The sequence below is a fragment of the Canis aureus genome, chromosome 32 (assembly GCF_053574225.1).
Source record: "Canis aureus isolate CA01 chromosome 32, VMU_Caureus_v.1.0, whole genome shotgun sequence".
NCBI classification, from domain to species: Eukaryota; Metazoa; Chordata; class Mammalia; order Carnivora; family Canidae; genus Canis; species Canis aureus.
This window is the reverse complement of record NC_135642.1, coordinates 13,986,274-14,004,925: the sequence shown is the minus strand read 5'-3', so window position 1 is coordinate 14,004,925 and position 18,652 is coordinate 13,986,274. Positions and strand designations below refer to the sequence as shown.

At 38.0% G+C, this 18,652-nt stretch overlaps 2 protein-coding genes and 1 pseudogene across 10 annotated transcripts in view; 2 read left to right on the top strand and 1 right to left on the bottom strand.

Annotated features, from left to right (window-relative positions):
- Positions 1–7,873, bottom strand: part of GANC (glucosidase alpha, neutral C) — a 76,071-nt gene extending 68,198 nt beyond the window's left edge. The window contains exons 1-4 of one of the 5 annotated variants that reach the window (XM_077880770.1): positions 7,544–7,873; positions 6,630–6,752; positions 4,911–4,973; positions 3,420–3,528 (exon numbers count right to left, since the gene is read on the bottom strand). In XM_077880770.1, coding sequence (XP_077736896.1) covers positions 3,420–3,528; positions 4,911–4,973; positions 6,630–6,658 — 201 coding nt within the window. In that variant the 5' untranslated portion in view covers positions 6,659–6,752; positions 7,544–7,873. The other 4 variants (XM_077880768.1, XM_077880766.1, XM_077880771.1 and 1 more) reach the window with 4 other exon arrangements.
- Positions 7,634–18,652, top strand: part of TMEM87A (transmembrane protein 87A) — a 38,241-nt gene continuing 27,222 nt past the window's right edge. The window contains exons 1-6 of one of the 5 annotated variants that reach the window (XM_077880780.1): positions 7,634–7,856; positions 9,173–9,233; positions 11,732–11,817; positions 15,370–15,483; positions 17,391–17,444; positions 17,537–17,581. In XM_077880780.1, coding sequence (XP_077736906.1) covers positions 7,713–7,856; positions 9,173–9,233; positions 11,732–11,817; positions 15,370–15,483; positions 17,391–17,444; positions 17,537–17,581 — 504 coding nt within the window. In that variant the 5' untranslated portion in view covers positions 7,634–7,712. Of the gene's footprint in view, positions 7,857–7,905; positions 8,036–9,172; positions 9,234–11,731; positions 11,818–15,369; positions 15,484–17,390; positions 17,445–17,536; positions 17,582–18,652 lie in introns of those variants that run through there. The other 4 variants (XM_077880778.1, XM_077880779.1, XM_077880782.1 and 1 more) reach the window with 4 other exon arrangements.
- LOC144303704 (U6 spliceosomal RNA) lies at positions 12,565–12,663 on the top strand (annotated as a pseudogene).

Below are 18,652 nucleotides of genomic sequence, written 5' to 3'. Positions count from 1 at the left end.
TGTCCTGAGTTGGAGACAACACACAGGGCAACATTTCAGCTTGTTCTGTAACATTACTGTGTCCCAGGAACATTATGTTAGCTACAAACTGAACTGTGTCTCTCTCCATCTCCAAATTCATATTTTGAAGCACTAACCCTCAATATGATGGTATTGAAGATAGGGACTTTGGGAAGTGATTAGGTTTAGATATGGTCATGAGGGTGGGGTTATGATGTTTTTAGTACCATTGTAAGAAAAAATCAGATAATTAGTTCTCCCTCCAATATATGAAAATATAGTAAGATGGTAGTCTATAGGCCAGGAAGAGGGTCCCCAAAGACACCTTGATTTTGGATTTCCCAGGCTCTAGAACTATGGCAAATAAATATCTGTTGTTTGAGATACCCAGTATATGGTATTTGTTATGGGAGCCCAAGCTAAGACAGTGTTGAATGAAGCTTGTTTCTGTTTCTTGGTTGCTTATATTGGGAAGAAGGATTTTAAAAATTAACAGATCTTGACAACAGAGTTACTGCTGTAAGAGTTTTAATGATGTGGGGGCAGGCACTAAGAATGCTGGGTTTGTCAGAATCTGCTGGATCAGTGAAATCTGAGAACTGCAGCTGTGAGATGAATATGATCCTCTTAGACTATGGGCTCTATCTCTCTGAACCTGAAGTAAAAAGCTATCATTCTGAGTAAGTAGATATGTGCAGCTTGTTTTAAACCTCCAGACCACATCTCTACTGTAGCCTAAGTGAAATCTCCATGAAACACCCATTTCGTTCCAGAAACAACCTTTAAATGGAGGCTGCTTGACTATACAATGAGCTGGATCCAAGGTTCAGACAATTTTAGAGATTACTGTCTGGATCTTCATTGTCCCTCTCGGACTGACAAAGGACATAAAATCCTAAATCCCTCTTAGTCATCTCAACTCCAAGTGACAAAGAAAACATTAAATTGGAATTCAGCCCAGAAATTCAGGGTAACCCCTGACACTATACATTTGCCTGAGAGCAGAGCCTGCAGATTCTCTATGCAGCCCCAATATTTCTAATACCCTAACATGAAGTCTGTTCCATGGGGCCCTCAAAGTTCTCTGTCCTGGGGGCCACGCTGTTGACATCCTGGATAACCTGCCCTTGCTTGTTGAGCTTCTCAGCTCCCTTCTAAGCCATGTGCTGTCTTGTGCTGAGATCCTGTGGGTCCTCCTGGACTGTAGCTTCTTTTCTTTGGAAAGCATCTAGATCTAGTGGGCTCTAGTTCTGGCACCTGACCTGAACAGCATGTCTCTCATGTTTTCAAGCTCCAAAGAGGATGTGCTTAGAGAATTGATCTATAGTTTTGTAAAAGGTAGTGTGTGGGGATCCACACTAACTGCACTGGTATCAAGATGAATAGACATTTGCATTCTGACCCACAGAGTGCTTTTGCCTCATTTACTTTACTTCACCATGAGTCTTCATGACAATATACTGAGGCTCCTCAAGGATGAAAGTGATTCTTGCCCCGACTATGGGATAGCTACAACTCTCTGGGTTTAGACACATTGGAGACAGGAAGGAAAATGAGCAAATACACATATACATACACACACACGAAAGAAAAAATAGAAAAAACAATAAAGAAAGGAAGGTGCCTGACATTCTGGTGGCAGGCTTAATGACCATGACTCCAGGAAGGTTTCTAGTGGACTCCTTGCATTTCCTGGAGCCAATTGTTTCTGCTGACCCTGAATATAGAGGATTGGCTGGGTGTCAGGCCATGTGCGAATGGCAGGTGGATTTCCAGGAAGGAAATTAGTGATACTCCATGTTTCCCCATGAATAGCTCTCAACCTATCCAAAAAAAAAAAGATTAGTATCCTCCTGGATCCAGTTGTAGAGGACCTATGACTTTGTGTGTGGGGGTACCATGAGCTGAGAACTCAAAGGTATCAAAAATGCCAAGCAAGGGAGCAAATTCCTTCAGGGAAAAAATAAGTGGTACAAAAGCAAGACCAGGTTTCACAGAAAGGTTAACTATCCCATCTGTGTAGTTAAGAGGCATGAACTAAGTATACCACTACCATAATACACCCAAAAGTAACCTGAAGTTGGGGACAGGTGATAGGAATAGAGAACATAGAACTGTTGATATGATTTTAGCCCTTATTTTGAATTCAGGCCAGAAAAGTGTGTAAGAAAATTCCACATCTATGAAACAGCTAAATTTTCTAAAACTTTGTAAGGAAGGCAGACTTCCTCAGTGTACAGTTGATCCTCCAGTCTGGGAATAAAGTTAGAATTCTTTGCTAAATTAAAGGTCTTACAAATGTTATAGAGAACCCCCTGATGTGGAGCAGTTTTTATTGTCTTCTCTAAAGAGGTTCCTCAGTGCAGCACCACAGGGTGAGACTTATGGTCACCAAAGGGAGATCTCTCACAGCTTTGCAGTGAAAGGGGATTTCTTCTCAGTCACCTGTTAGGAAACCTAGACTGCATGGCTGTAAGTATGTCTTTTAGTTACATGAACTACCAATTAAACCAGATTGGTTTGAGAAGCCTTAGAAGCATCCGAAGCTTTTAAGAAGACAGGAAGGATCTAGAAGTGAGGGTCAGGCTAGGAGCATCAGTACTTGTGCACAACTTCTTGGCTCAACCCATACAGTACTTCCTCCTCTGCGACTGGTCCATCTAAAGTAGCATGGGGACTTGACAAGTGAGAAAAAGTACTTAACATACTGTTCTAATCCCTATAGTATGTAATAACTAGAGCGATCTGATAGTGAAGCAGCTCAGGAGACGGAACATTTATAACTTAGGTTTTCAACTATACAGTCCCTTGCTCCCTCGGCCCACCCATATTTTGAAATTTGACACCACGGAATCTGTACCTTGCTCAGGCTGCATGCTCAACTGTACACTGTGTAATAGTAACAAAACATGGGTGCTTGATAGATGCAGGTGAAAACTCTACTAGCTGCATAACTTTGAACAAGTGACTTTCTAGTTGCTTTTCTGTATTATGAGGACTAGTTAAAAGGAAATAACATTTGTAAAACATCTAGGAAAGTGATACACAGGCAATTTGTAGTCAGTATTCACATTACTTTTAAAATATGTAGATATGGGGACACCTGAGTGGCTCAGCGGTTAAAGCGTCTGCCTTTGGCTCAGGGCGTGATCCCGGGGTCCTGGGATCGAGTCCCGCATCAGGCTCCCTGCATGGAGCCTGCTTCTCCCTCTGCCCCTCTGCCTATCTCTCTGTGACTCTCCTGAATAAATAAATAAAATCTTTTAAAAAAATATGTAGATATGAAAAAGATGACATTACTTCTCTAACAAAGTTTATTTTTGAAGCATAGTTTTAACTAGCCTTTGTAGAAATTTACTTCATTCGAGCCCAATTTAATATAAAAAAATAATTCTCTGTAGAAAATACTTCTGTCTCACCTTGGTTGTTTCATTGATGATGTGGAACTTCGTGCTGTCTTTGCCAGTTGTGACTGAGTCTAGTAATGCCTGATAGGTGGATCTCCTGGAGAGCTGATGTTTCTGACGCCTGCAAATATAGAGTATACAAATAATTGAGAATTTGTGACTGTCAGTATCTAACAGACTATATTATCACGTGGAAGTCATTAAAATTCACTATGATTGTAAATGAACTCAGCCCAGATAATATTAGTACTCCAATAAAGTACTAACAGCAGTACCTTATTATTCGAGTGCTAATAAAATTAGTATTAATAATACTAATAAAATTATTCAACATAGAACTGCTCAAGGATGCCATTTGTCCTCTTTATTGAGAAGGTGGCAGGTTTCATGGATGGTATTTATTAGCTTGTTAATTTTCCTTTCTCTTTCCATGAAATGTACACTTTAATAGAAACTTAATAAATTCTAATAGAAATCCAATACAATCCAGTGATTTAACAAAATGATCAAGCGTTCTCTATTGAATTCTCTCTAAGGTACATATTCAGAACTTAAGTGATCTTGGGAATCCCTGCGTGGCTCAGTGGTTTGGCGCCTGCCTTTGGCCCAGGGCGCGATCCTGGAGTCCTGGGATCGAGATCACACAAAGACAGACACTCAACAAAAAGATTTTTTTTTTTAAACAAAAAGATTTTAAAGAAATATTTTTTGAGGCTCTGGAGAAACAGGTAATCTTATAGCGTGGTGATGGGAGTACAAAATGGTACAATCCCTACGGAGGGGTAGCTGGTAATACGTAAAACTTTAAATGTACTTATTCTTTGATGCAGCAATACCATTTCCGGAAATGCATCCTATGAATACACCTGCATGTGTAAGAAATAATATATATATATCAGACATGATACTTCAGCTACAAGATTAAAAACTCGAGGATCTAGCAATAGGAAGGAGAATGAATATATTATAGTACATCCTCCCAATGGAATACTACACAGCTCTAAAAAGAGAGTACAATCTCTATATACTCATGCAGAGCTCTTCAGAATAAACTATGAAGTAGGAAAAAAGTATACAACCATGTATATAGGAAGCTACTTGGTATAACAAAGGCAGTGATTAAGAATATCTGCGTTACAAAAAGAAATACTGGGAGAACAAATAAGAAATTAATAAATCTGGTTACTTAGAGGGACAAGATGTGGAACAGGGTGGTAAAGGATAGGCATGGGAGTAACACTTTCCAAAGTATATCTTTTTACATTATTTGACTTTTGAAACATGTAAAGGTATTACCTATTCAAAGATATAAACACTTTTAAAATAAAATATATATTTATTGAGAAATTTAAATAAGACAATAGTAAGTGTATAAAGGTAAATGTCTCCTATCTGATAAATTTCTTAATGATTACATTTCCTAGTTGACCCTTTCCTTAGAAAGCCTGTAAATATTGCAATATTGAAATGTTTTGATCCAGGTAGTACATTTCCTCTCCTTACCTGTAGAAAGCAATCTTGCTGCAGTCTTTGAAAATGTTTTTATCCACAGCTTCATCTTCAACACTAAAAAAAAGACATTTTAAGACACTTATTTTCTACAAGGTTTGTGAGTCCATTTTTTGTTCCTTCTCTGAATGCAGGTCAAAAACTTCTGCAATGCAAAATTGTGTCATGGCCATAACATGACACAATAGCATGTGTGGTGCAGAAAAACATCCTTTTGTAAATCACCAAGGTAAACAACAAAATATCAAATTCTAGGATTACTCTGAAAGCACTGGAAAAAGAGTATTGTTACTCATAAGGAAGGGTTCTTTTAAAATAATTGAAGGGATGCCTGGGTGGCTCAGCGGTTGAGTATCTGCCTTCTGCCCAGGGTGTGATCCTGGAGTCCTGATCGAGTCCCACATTGGGCTCCCTGCATTGAGCCTGCTTCTCCCTCTGCCTCTGCCTCTGTCTCTCTCTCTGTCTCTCATGAATAAATAAATAAAATCTTTTAAAAAATAATTAAAAATAAAATAATGACTGAAGGCTACAACTACAACAGTAAAATCAGAAGAAGCAGAAACACACAAAAAACTCAAACCAAACAAAAACAATCCACTTATTTATTCAATAAAATATTTTCAGAATATCCTTACTGAGTACGGTCTGAGGAAGATATGAAGGACTGTGTCTGAGCTTCCTACAAGAGCTTAACCAACAAGCACAAATCAACCTGACAAATGCTCTGTGCTCTGCTTGCACAGAGGTATGTGCAAGGGCACTAAAATAATAGAAACAGACGTAGAAGCAAAATCTTTTGCTTTTTAAGATGCTGCTGAAAATTTGGAACCAATGTTTTTTAAAACCAAATTCCCAGAACATTTGTTTCTGGAATAGAACGTGAATACGATGCATGTATATTGCTAAAAATATGTATTTAAATTAGCCTCAAGTGGCACCTGGCTGGATTAGTTGGTCCGTGGAGCATCTTGATCTTGGGGTTCTGAGTTGGAGCCCCATTTTGGGTATAGAGATTACTTAAAAATAAAATATTTTAAAAAAACACATTAGCCTCCATATGATTAGAACAACCATAGGCTGTAAGGAGGAGGGAAAGAAACACACTGGTCTTCAGGCAGCCGTGTTGCTGAATACAGCTGTAGTCAGCAAGTCTATGATTTTTTTCTTTTTCTTTTTTTTTTTTAAGTCTATGATTATCTAGGAAACTATGAACACACATTTCAAGATATTAGGAAAACAAGCCCACACAGATACACTTGGCTGTACTTAAAAATTATTTTCTTGGAAGTCATCAAATCCTTCCCTGATGCAGTCTTTGTCACTGTTTCTTTTAATCAAGTGTGCAACAATTAAAGAAATTTGCAGTCTTTGCTTCCCAGCTTTGAAGAATGAGCTCTGTAATAACATAGGAAGATGGGGCTATAGCTGAACATGGAAGGCTACATGCTTGAAATTCACGTGTTATAGTTCTGATCACAACTCTTCCACTGTTTTGTAAGTAAGGACTTTATGAGGGGCTATTGATAATCGACTAATTCCCTGGGGAACTGAAAAAAAAATTTTTAAGTACACGAGTATCAAACATGCAAATAAGAGGTCATACAATCAGTAAAACCTTCAAAACCAGAATGCTGCTTTCAGGTTTTGAAAGCAACTATCTATCCCCTGCTGTCTGGACTCAATAGTCCTTGCAGAGGACCACTGGGCCTTTACCTGATTTCCTCTTTCTCAGCAGCTTCCATGGCTTCCTAGTCAATCTGATTGGCTTTCAGCTCTCAGGCCAAGGCCAAGGGCCGTCTTGCTCAATACAACCAGCACTTCACCACTGTCAGGTCCCTTAAGGAGTAACAAATCTATACTTATTCCCGGGTTTTCCAGGCCCAAATTAGCGTTTCTTCGGGGATTTATTTGGCCAAATTTTCTTGACTACTAGTGCCCGACAAGGAACTGCTTTCATGAGGAACCGAAAGCTGTCTTGGCGCGGTGGAGGGGGCGTGTACTCCAACAGCCCCAGAGGATCCAAGTCAAGAGCGTGAGAACCAGGAAGTACCCACACCGCTTCCCTTGCCTGATCCAGGCCAAACCTCTGCAGGTTTATCTCAGTGACCGTCACGTTACTGATATAGAAACCTGACCCATTCTTTCCCTTTTTAGTTTTAAATAGAAAGCGCCGCTCGGCTCTGTGCTGAAGGTTGATGTTCTCCGGCCAAATTCTGCAACTACTGAACTACTTTTCAGGGCCAGAACGGTCTTTATAAAAGGGCATATCTACCACAGTAGATACCGTTTAGTAAGTGCTTATACTCTACCCCTGCCAAATTCCAACCTTTGATTAAATACCTCCAGAAACCGAAACTCACGACTACACGCCAAACAGGGGGACTTACGGCTTCCCCAGACTTCCGGCCCCCGCGTTTGACTTTGACTTAGAAGGGATGAGAGGCTGGGGCGAACGAGAGGAGAGAGCCAAACGCTACATTGGGAGCTTGCTTGGTCCCCAGACCCTTTAAGGGCCGGGCGACGGCAGAGCCGACCGAAGCGCAGGTGGCTGTTGGTGAACATCCCAACGCTCCTAGGTGACCGGGTTACCACGACAGGACGCTAGCGCCGTAGGGTCTGAAACTCACACGAGGTGGTGACGGCTGGCTTAGGGAGGGGCTGCTGGGTCGCAAAACAAACAAGCCCCGCGAGGTTTCGAGGACCCGGATGATCCCGCCCCCAAAGCGGAGCCGGAAGAGGGCGGGGCGAACCGGAAGAAGGTGAAATGCTTTCGGTAGGCGCTCCACGGCTGTGAAGATGGCGGCGGCTGCGTGGCTTCAGGTGCTGCCTATCATTCTTCTTCTTTTGGGGGCTCAGCCGTCCCCACTGTCGCTTCTCGGTGTAGGACCGGCACCTGTCGCCGCTGCCGACCGATCCAAGTGGCACATCCCCATGCCGTCGGTGAGTGTTCACTTCAGAAGCAACTGAGCCTGGAGGAGCAAGGGGTGGGGCTACGGTGGCCCTAGGGGTCCATGAAGGCTCCGCAAAAGCCCGCTTCCAAAGGGATGGAATTGCCTGGAGCGTCTGTGTCGCTGGTTAGCAGGGATCCACCTCCTTGGAGCGGAAAGCCGTGCACTTCGGTGGGTAGGTTAGCGGAAATGCCAGGGCCGCTTCAGGAGCGGTGAGGAATGGTGGAGCGGTTTCTTATCAGCCAAGTCAGAACTTTGAATGCCTTAACTTGAGACGGGTAAAGGATAGGTGGAGAACGGTTTCCCTTTCAGCCGAAGTTTCTAAGAATTCAGTGACCCCGAGTTGGATGAAAGAGATCTGTAAATAGGTATTTTTCTTTCTTTTTTTTTTTTTTCCCTCTGCACTTTGTTGTTGTTGTTGTTGTTACTGGATGATTCTCCTTACGAAGTTGTTTGGTTTCTTTTGAACTCTGGAATGGTTATTCTAAGCTTTGCTGTGTGATTAAGAAGCCTCGGCGTTTAAAAATGTATTCTAACATGAGAATGGCTGAAATGGAAGAAATCGTATTCTAAAATTTGATAGGTAAAAAGATAGTCTTTCTGCTGGACGATTGACTAGGTAGGTTGACCCTTTCTGTCCCTCCACCCCCTCGTTTAAACCTTATTTGAGTAAGAGCTATATGGTTCTGTGAGCCAGCAAATCAGACGCACGCAGGAAATGCCAAAAAAGCGTTTTGTCCTATTGAAACCACTGTGGCCTTTTTGTTTCCATTCTGCTCTGCTCGCTGGTTGTAATGTACAAATCTTTTTTTTTTTTTTTTGTAATGTACAAATCTTATTTAAGCTTTCATATGGCAAGCATTATAGCTTTTGTTCATTTGGTGAAGAACTTAAGGTTCTGAATTTTAGGTGCTGTTGCTAAAATGGTTAATAGTTAAATCTATCTGTTCATAGAATAGTTTATTTGAAGAAATGATTGGTTATTCTGAAGAGTGGTTAGTGAGTAAACTGATGAAGGAGTACCCTCTATGAAGATTTAAGTTGGGATTTCTGGCGCTTTTTTTTTTCCTAGAGTCCTTGCTTCATGGCCTGTGGGGGGTAAAATTGTGTCTCTGCACCAAGCTATAAAATTCTGCATTTGGATATGGTTGAATTTTACTAAAAGAAAGGCTATTGATGTATTTTTTTGTTAAGAAAACTAATATTAACATTTTATAAGTTTAGGTTTTTATAACAATTTTTTATAGTCTGCCTTGGGAATTAAAAGTGATCTGATGCTAATTATCTTTCTCTCCTTTATCTTCTCAGGGGAAAAATTATTTCAGTTTTGGAAAGATCCTGTTCAAAAATACCACTGTCTTCCTGAAATGTGAGTTTTTGCATTTCATGAAATTTTTATTTGAGTTTTTGAGTGATCTTTAAACTTCCAAATGACCTATTTTCTATCTCTGATCTACTCTAAATATAAGCTTTGAAATTTAATAGTCCGGCACTATCTAAATAAAATAAATATAGGTAGCGTAATTAAGGGTTTTTTAACTGAGTAATCTTAAGAATACTTGTGTGAACTTTATTTTCTTCTCTTGTTTTTCTGGTGATTACTGTATACAATTAGACAAATTGTTTGATTTGTCTTCATGGTGTTTTAATCTGTCCTGTGTCAGAGAGATACCACTGATTCTGCTTTTGTGTGCTTGTTAGATGTTTACCGAACACAAAAGTTAGTTTTGTCAGGCCTTTGGCTCTGAATGAATATGTTCAGTTAAACCTTTGTTTACAGGAGTATTTTATTATTTGATCTTTGGAAGAGGAAGCTCAAAGATATTATCAGGGAAAAGGGATTATTAGAACAAAACCAGTCTGTCCAGTGAGAAAACCACTGTATCTGAATCCAAAATATCCAGTTACATATTAAAGAAAGACTTCTTTTTATTTTTGAAACTGGCTTTATTTTAGGGAACAAATGATCACGGATAGCTCTGTTTCAGGATCAGGGATAAAAGTTCAGATCATCCATGTGTGCTTCTATGAACATCTTTTTCCATGAAAGTGCTGCAAAGTTATAAGTTGTAATTGGATGATTTTATTGTCTTAATCATTTAGTAAGTAGTTATTAAAAACCTGCTATGTGCCAGGCAATGTTTTAGACAGCAGGGAAGTGATAGAAAAGGCCGTCTCTCTTACTGAGCTTACAGTCTAGCAGCAGTGAAGGGGAGTCAGTAAAGTTTCTATGAAGAATAGACTATATCTATGAAAATTCAGTCTCTTGACTAATGACTTAAATTTGATTTAAATCATATTACTCAGAATAATTTGCTCTGTCTTGTGAGGTTGGTATGGTGGATTAGAATAATTTACAGGGATAGCAGTATTTGGGCTTTTTTGGAATGGCCTGACAGCCTGCATGCTATTCTACCTTTCTATCGTGTATAGTCTTTTCTCATCTATTTTGATCAAATGGTGCTTTGCCAACTCACACAAGCTCCATATTTTGCAGTGTCTACATTTCATTTTTTTGGAGAATTTGAGGCTCCTAAAAATGTTCTTTCATTTTGTTACTTCTCTGCTTTCTCACATTTACTTTGTCTCTGATTTTATACTTTCAGGGTTATAGTATATAGCTTTCTGTGAAATTGCCAGGACCATTTTTGCCTCTTAATGCCATCCATTCAAAGTTCTGGATGGTGTCTTTTTAACATAAATAGTAATATTTTTGCAGCCAAGTTTTCCTGCAGATCTTCTGTTTAGGGGATTTTCTTATTGGCTTCTATTTAGTTAATTCCATCTCTGTATGGTTCCTCTGAGTAGTTTACAGTGAGATTGCAAATACCCTTTATATAATTTTCAGAAATTCTATTTAGCACATCAGAGTTCTGTGTATTTTGATTGAACCTTGTAAAAGTATGTCACTTGAAAATTAATTTGAGAAAACAATTTAAAACAAAGAAAAGGGAAAGGTTATAATTTTAGGTGTGCACTTTTTGTTAAGAACCAAAAATAGATTCCTAGATGCAGTCATATTTATCTTTGTGACATTTGCTTGAAGCAGGTATCTTCTAGTATATTTCCTGTAACGTTTCTGGAATCAAAGATAAACTGACTTCCAGGTGGGACAGATGATCAGTGATATAGTCAGATTTATGCTCTCAGATTTTCAGGCTAATGTCTTGGTCCTCTAAATATTGGGTTCCAAAGTATGTTTAATGAGATCAAGGCCACTCTGATTTTTGTGAGGTTCCTTGAGGCCTCTTTTAAGGTGGGCTAAGACTCTTTTAAAGAGTCTTCCCTTTTTTTCTTTTGCTCTTCCTACCTTCCCCAACCAGGTGATTTTTTTTTTTTTCTTTTTCCTTAGTTCTTTCTGTCTAGTTTGGTATCTTTCAAGGTCTAAGCTATTAATTTTTCTCTCAGTGGAACTATTTTGACTACTGCCTTGTGATGTCCCTAATGTTATTCCTTGTTTCTCCAAATAGAATGTAGCTTTTTTAAGATCCCGTTCTCCTACGGCCTAACACAGTGGCATGTAGCTTCATATACTTAAGTGCCCTGTTGAGTAAATATTTGAATGATAATAGAAGACTGGTTTTAACTTGGGACTGCTCTATCACTTCTAGTTTTTTCCCAACAGAGAACCAGAAATTGAGGTTTTAAGGCATAAAAGTAGATACAGTTAAGCCGGTCAAAAACATCTTCTGTGAACAACAGTACTTTTATCTGAAGAATATCCAGTTCTTTTTACGTATATTACTTTATTACCTTGTGCTTGGAGAAAAGATGGTCCTTGAGTATCTAAATTTAGCAGGAAAGATAGAATTTTAGGAAAAATACTTTGGCAATCATCTTTATTCACAAAGTTTTCTTCTTCTATAGTTGATGGAGAGCCTTGTGATGTATCTTTGAATATAACCTGGTATCTGAAAAGTGCTGATTGTTACAATGAAATCTACAACTTCAAGGTAAGGAGAATAAAACTAATAGACTTTCGATATCATCGGGTCCTAACCTGATAGAGGAAGGAGTGTTGTGTAGCTAGGAGGAGAAGAGCTGAAATTAGAACCTGGGCTTCCCAATATATAGACCTACCATGCTAGCAGTTCTCAAACTCTTTGGTCTCAATCCTTAAAAACTCCTGCAGACTCATGCTCTTTTTGGCAGCACTGTAGGAGTGAGGACAGTACTGACTCCTATCTTTGGTCCTCCATCTTGTTCATGTTTGCTCAGTTACTTCTCTTGTGGGGCTATGTGTTCTAGTTCCCCTGGAGATTAATACACATAACCTGAGAACCTCCCAAGGCCAGGATCTGGGAGGCTTGTTTTAGCCTTCCATAAATCTATACATAGTTTTTACCCTTCCTGATGCACACAAGATCTAATTAATGCCACAAGGCGGTGGTGCCACAAGATCTAATTAATGATTAGCTGTTAATTAGGTGCATGCCAGCCCTTTGGAGGTGTATGGGAATTCTTTGATCTCACGATAGTGCCCTTCTGTGCATCCCCTCACTGTATAAAATCTATAGACAAAGGTCTGGATTTTGTGGAGAATATCCCTGCAACTGCCATGAATTGTCCTCTGCCCATTTCCCTCCCCCATCAGTAAGTTACCCTGAATAAAACTACATAAACTAGAGAGTTCCCTGCTTTGTTTTTTGGTCTCAAAATACTTTCTTAGTTTGAGGAATACTTTATTGTCCCTCCTCCACCTTCTAACAAGCACATATACTAAAATTGCAGTAATGTTGAGAAGATGAGCATGGCCTCTGCACAAGGATGATGCAATTCATGAAGCATTCCATATTAAAAAAAAAATTACTGCAGTGTCCAAAAACCTTTTTGTTCATGTGGATCACTGTATTAGAAGTTACAACAGAGAATACAGAAATTTTTATTAGTGCATTTTAAAATAGCTGTAATAAGCCATTACATGTTAATAAAATATTTATTTAATGAAAAATAACTTTTTCAAAAAAAAAAACTCAGAAGAGTGGTATTACTTAGTGTTTTTGAAAGCCCTTCATTTAATATTGGATATAATAGAAGGCAGCTGGATTTTTATATCTTCACTCACTTTATTGTGGTATATTATTTTGGTTGAAGTAAATGCACAAAGTGTGGCCTCACATAGGTACATAGTTGGCAAAAGGAATGGTATTTTAATAGTGTTTTCAGATAATTGTGGATATTGTTTTTTGTTCTATACCAAACATAACAAGTGGGTTTCTTAAAATGGGTGGCAATGTGGAATCTAAAATCGTATCAGTGAACTTTTTTCCTACTCTTTTATTTTAAATAAGTTGGTGTGTCATACACTTTGGTCTTTTATCCATGTCTGATTTTGTAACCTCGGTTATTTAGAAAATACTGTTTGACTGAATTTTATAAATCTTTAACATGTTAATTCATTTTATGATGAAGTTGAAGTTACATTTGTTAAAATCACCCTTCTGTCACATCAGAAACTCCTTAAGTATTGGAGGCTATTCGGCTCATGGTGAGGAAGACACGAGTTCTCCAAAATTCCAGTTTTTGCTTGAAAGCTCAGATTTTATCATTAGCAGTGAATGTCCGTTTTCTTCCTTGAAGCAACAGTCTTCCTTTGCCCATTTTCAAGAAAATACCTCCCAAATAACCAACTCTGAATAACTGTAGTTTATCAGTTATTCTTTAGAGTAAATGAAAAAGTAGATAGTTTAGGTTATAAGTCAAAACAGGTATTAAGTGTTTTATCTCATTTATAGTATTTTGCATATTTCCCATTTTGTCTCATAGAATATTAAAAAAATACATGTACTCAAAGTCCAGATTTTTAAAGATTTTATTTATTCATTTGACAGAGAGAGTGACAGAGAGCGAGTACAAACAAGCCAGGGGATCAGGAGGCAGAGGGAGAGGGAGAAGCAGCCCTTCCCACGCCCCCCCAACAGGGAGGCCAGGAAGGGCTCAGTTCCAGGACCCTGGGATTACAGCCTGAGCCAAAGGCAGGCGCTTAACTGACTGAGCCACCCAGGTGCCCCTCAGAGTCCAGATTTAATAACATTAATACTTTTTACTGCTTCATCAAAGTCATTCTTTTGTAAAACTGGCCTCTTTTTTTTTTTTAATGCTGTAAGTTTGTGACCTACTGCAATGACTAGTGGTACAGTTAGATGCCCTGCCTTGGTTTCCGATAAGAGGCAGCAATTTTACCCATTATTAGTTTTGCGTTATCAGTACAAGGCAAATAACATTATTTTATTAGTAGTAGTTTAGAAATAGTTGTAGACCTCATTTCAGAGTTGACGTAGTACACTGTACTTGTACAAGATGGATTTTTCAGGCCATTTCCATTCTGTTTCTATCCTCCATTTATTATTTCTCTTTTCCTTTCCAAAGATAGTCTAATTGGTCTTTAAAAAATGTCTTCCATCCAGTTGGTTTTTTAAACCTTAAGCGTTTTGAATATCTGCCTTGTATTAGGCACCACAACACCTTTTTTGTGGTGTTGGTGATTTTTTTTGCTTTGTTATACAACATCGGATTGGATTGATACAATGGGGAAGACTAAAAGGACTGAAGAATTTCGAGAGAAATGATAATATGTCCAGAATATAGTTTGAAGCATTATTGATCTTTTGCTGTTAATCAGTCACTAATTGAATTTATAGTTGAAAACTTCATATATTTGAAACTTCTGATAAACTGGTCAAGAGCTTAGCAGATCTAGTCTTTATAGGTAAGACAAGAATATAAAAATTATCTTGGATTGCCACAGGACAGAATTATGGAAATGACAAGAACGTAATTGGAGATGTAAAACTGGAACTTTAAAAAAAAAAAAAAAAAAAACACTTAAAAAAATAAAAGAAAGGGCACCTGGATGGCTCAGATCATGATTTGGGAGTCCCAGCCTCGAGTCCTGAGTAAGGCTCCCTGCCCAGCACAGAGTCTGCTTCTGCTCTCCCTTGGCTTCTACCCCCACTCATGTGCATTCTCTTGTGCTCACTCTCTCAAATAACTTAAAAAAAAAAAAAACTTTAAAAAACTGGAGCTTAGAAGAAAGAGGGGAAGATTAGCGATGTAGGTATGGGAGAAAAATCACAGAACTGACGGATGCTGCCGCGGAAATGAGTTTTTCAGGATGTCAACAGTGGGCTATGAACAACTAGAGCAGTTTTGTGCTATGCCTTAGCTTATAAGCACAAGTATATCTTTTTGTTGGTATTGGCAATTTAGTCAAATAACTCTTTTGATTATATTTCTTGTGACAAAACCTTTTGGACTCTGATAGTTTCCCAGTCTTCTAGAAGATTTAGAACTACTCTTTGTGAGCCATGGACTAGAATTCTGTACTTTAGACACTAATACTGTTAGATTCTTGGGTACTATTACACAGTTTTTATCTGATGCTGTTAATTTTTAAAATAGCATATCCAAAACTGTATCTGTCCTATAGACAATCTATTTATTATCTTCTAAGTACCTTACTTGTGAAAAGTAAGTTGTATATTTTGTATTCTCTGTTTTTACAGGGAGAAGAAGTGGAGACATATTTGGAAAACCTTAAGGAAAAGAAAGGCTTGTCTGGGAAATACCAAACATCATCAAAGTTGTTCCAGAACTGCAGTGAACTCTTTAAAGCACAGGTAATGTTTGATAGTGGTTGGAGGGAAATAGAGGTGAAATATGTAATATGCATTTTTGCTGATTCCCCATTTCCTACTTCTCAATTCTTTGTTCTGACAGAAATAACTTAGAAGCATGTTCTGAAGGTGCATAGTCAACCACTTAATGTTCATCTCATCAAAAAGAGGGTTTGCTTCCCTTTGTGTGTAAAAAACTAATCCCCATTTTTTTTATTATGGTGGAAAAAAATTTACCGTTACAGTTTTTAAGTGTACCATTCAGGGATATTAAGTACATTTGCATTGTTGGGACACTGTCACTAATAGCCATCTCCAGAGCTTTGGTCATCCCAAACTGTCGCTTTATAACCAGTAACAGTAATATTCCCCTCCCCCCATCCCTGGTAACAACTATTCTACTTTGTCTCCATGAATTTCTATATTCTAGATCCTTACAAGAAGTGGAATCATACAATATTTGTTTGGCTTCTTTCTCTTAGGGAAATGTTTCCAAGGTTCATCCATAGGGCATGTGTCAGTATTTAATTCTTTTTTAAGGCTGAATTGTACATACAACATTGTACATACAACATTGTTTATCCATTCACCCACTGATGGACATTTGAAACATCTGATTTTCAGTTCTCTTGTCATCTCATCTAATTGTTGTGTCCCCGAAAAATCAGTGTTTCCAGATATTATTGCTATAGACCTGAACTCAAAGAGTTGAATTTCACACCTTTTTTTTAGGTAAAGGAGAAGAGGTGAATAATATGTATTTTTAATGCTTACATATGTTTAATCGTGTAAGTGGAATTTGTATTTAAAATTTTCTTAAAAATAGTATCTAACACCAGTTTTTTCATAGAAAAATTATATGTTTGATGGGTATTGAAAATGGCTATTTTTAGCTATAGCCTTTTTGTCCTTATTGTGTTTACTGCTTTGGAATATTTAGCAAATTGCTGTGAAGAAGCAGATTTCATTGAAAGCTAGGCTTTCTATCCAGTTACTAGAAGTAAAGTTGATTGATAAGAAGGCTTTAATTTAATAATTAATAGTTGACAAGCAAAAGAAGTAACTGGTAATTCAACTATAACACTTGATAATTGAGTGCTTGTCATAGCTTAGATTTTGTGGATTTGGAGGAAAAATCCTTAGATTTTATTGATTTGGAGGAAAACATTTAGATTATCTTTAAAATGGTGGGAGAATAAGCTAGAAACAGTGGACTCTTGAGTAAGGGGCTTTCTGTTAGTTTTCTAGCCTGGGAGGTTTGGTTGGCCTTTCCTCGATTTGATCATGGAAAGCTACCTATTGTATGCTACTATTGCCCAAGGTTCACTTTCAGATCTGCTGTGATCTTTCCAGGATCTTGGTATATACCCCTATTGGTAAGCTTACCTTTCCTCTAACAGTCAAATATAACAGAGTTGAGCTATGTGTTCTAATTACTCAGAAAAGAGAATGTCTCATCTGCTGATAACTGATAAGAAAGGTAATTAGTGTGAGTGTGTTGTGTTGGAAGGAGAACCTAATTCAGTGGACCTAAGAGTTAAAAAGCCTAAATTTAAATCCCATTTCTGCATCTAAAGCTTTATAACGTTGAGCCATTTTTTCTTATCTGTAGTGGGAGAGGGAATGATAAGATCTGTCTATCCTAAGCATGTACCTTCTATTTAAGGTTTTTTTAATTCTTAAAAGTCTTTAATTCTTAGTAGAAAAATTGAATGGCCAGTTGAATTTGATATTATTTTTTAGTTCTCAACAGAGGTTTATTCACTTGTTTATGCTTAATTGGAAATCTTGTCTGCCAATGCCATTTTATTTATTGTTGCAGTAAGTTTTGCTTTAACCATTTCTGTGGATTTTGAACTATATTTTTACTACTATACATCTTTAACTTTAATGTTATATTTCTTTCATAGAGCTTTTCTGGGGATTCTGTGCACCGATTGCCTCTCTTAGGAGAAAAACAGGAGGTAATTGTTTTCATTGTTAGATATTTATAAGAGTAAAGTAAAAATTTGGAATTAATTTCCTTTTCTTTTTTTTTTTTTTTTAATGTTTAAAGGCTAAGGAGAATGGAACAAATCTTACCCTTACTGGGGACAAAACTGTAAGTATAGTAGGGAATTTGGGGCATAGGACACATATGTCAGTTCTTAGGTTTATGTGTTTTGAACTATCTTGGTATTATACCATTTAAAAAAGGAATTTAAGAATGAAAGTTTAAACACCAAAATGTTGGGGTGCCTGGCTGGCTCAGTCAGTAGAGCATGCAACTCTTGATCTTGGGGTCATCAGTTCATATCTCACATTGGGATATGATTACTCAAAAAAAAAAAACCCCGGGCAGCCCCGGTGGTGCAGCGGTTTAGTGCCGCCTGCAGCCTGGGGTGTGATCCTGGAGACCTGGGATCCAGTCCCGCATCGGGCTTCCTGCATGGGGCCTGCTTCTCCCTCTGCCTGTGTCTCTGCCTCTCTCTCGCTCTCTCTGAATAAATAAATAAAAAAATCTTTAAAAAACAAACAAACAAAAAAACCCCCAAATTGTTAATAATAGTTGTTGTAGATAGTTAAGTGATTTTTATTTTCTTCTATGTGTTTCTTATGTTTTCCCTATTTGTTGCAAGCCATCTATTGTTTTTGTAGTTATCACCTCATAAATATGACTCATAAATAGGATGAAACTTTTAAGAAAGAATCTCAAACCCCATCTAAAATTATCTTATAGAATATTACTGGAAGACAGTTTGGAAAATTCAAATGCCTTTATTTTCATATTTCATTTTCTAATTCCTGATAACTAATTCCTCAAAGCTTTATCACTTAAAAATATACAGGGAATAAGACTTAACCATGTTGGATCATGCTTTTTACAAAACTAAAGTTTTACTGTTATTTTTTTTTTAAGATTTTTATTTATTTATTCATGAAAGACAGAGAGAGGCAGAGACACAGGCAGAGGGAGAAGCAGGCTCCACACAGGGAGCTGGACGTGGGTCCCGATCCCGGGACTCCAGGATCACACCCTGGGCCAAAGGCAGACACTAAGCCGCTGAGCCACCCAGGGATCCCTGAAGTTTTACAATTTATAAGGACTTTATTCAGACATACATATCTCAGATTTCAGCCTTTTAAAACCTGTAAAGTCAGTGGTTTTTATAGTATATTCATAAGTTGTGCA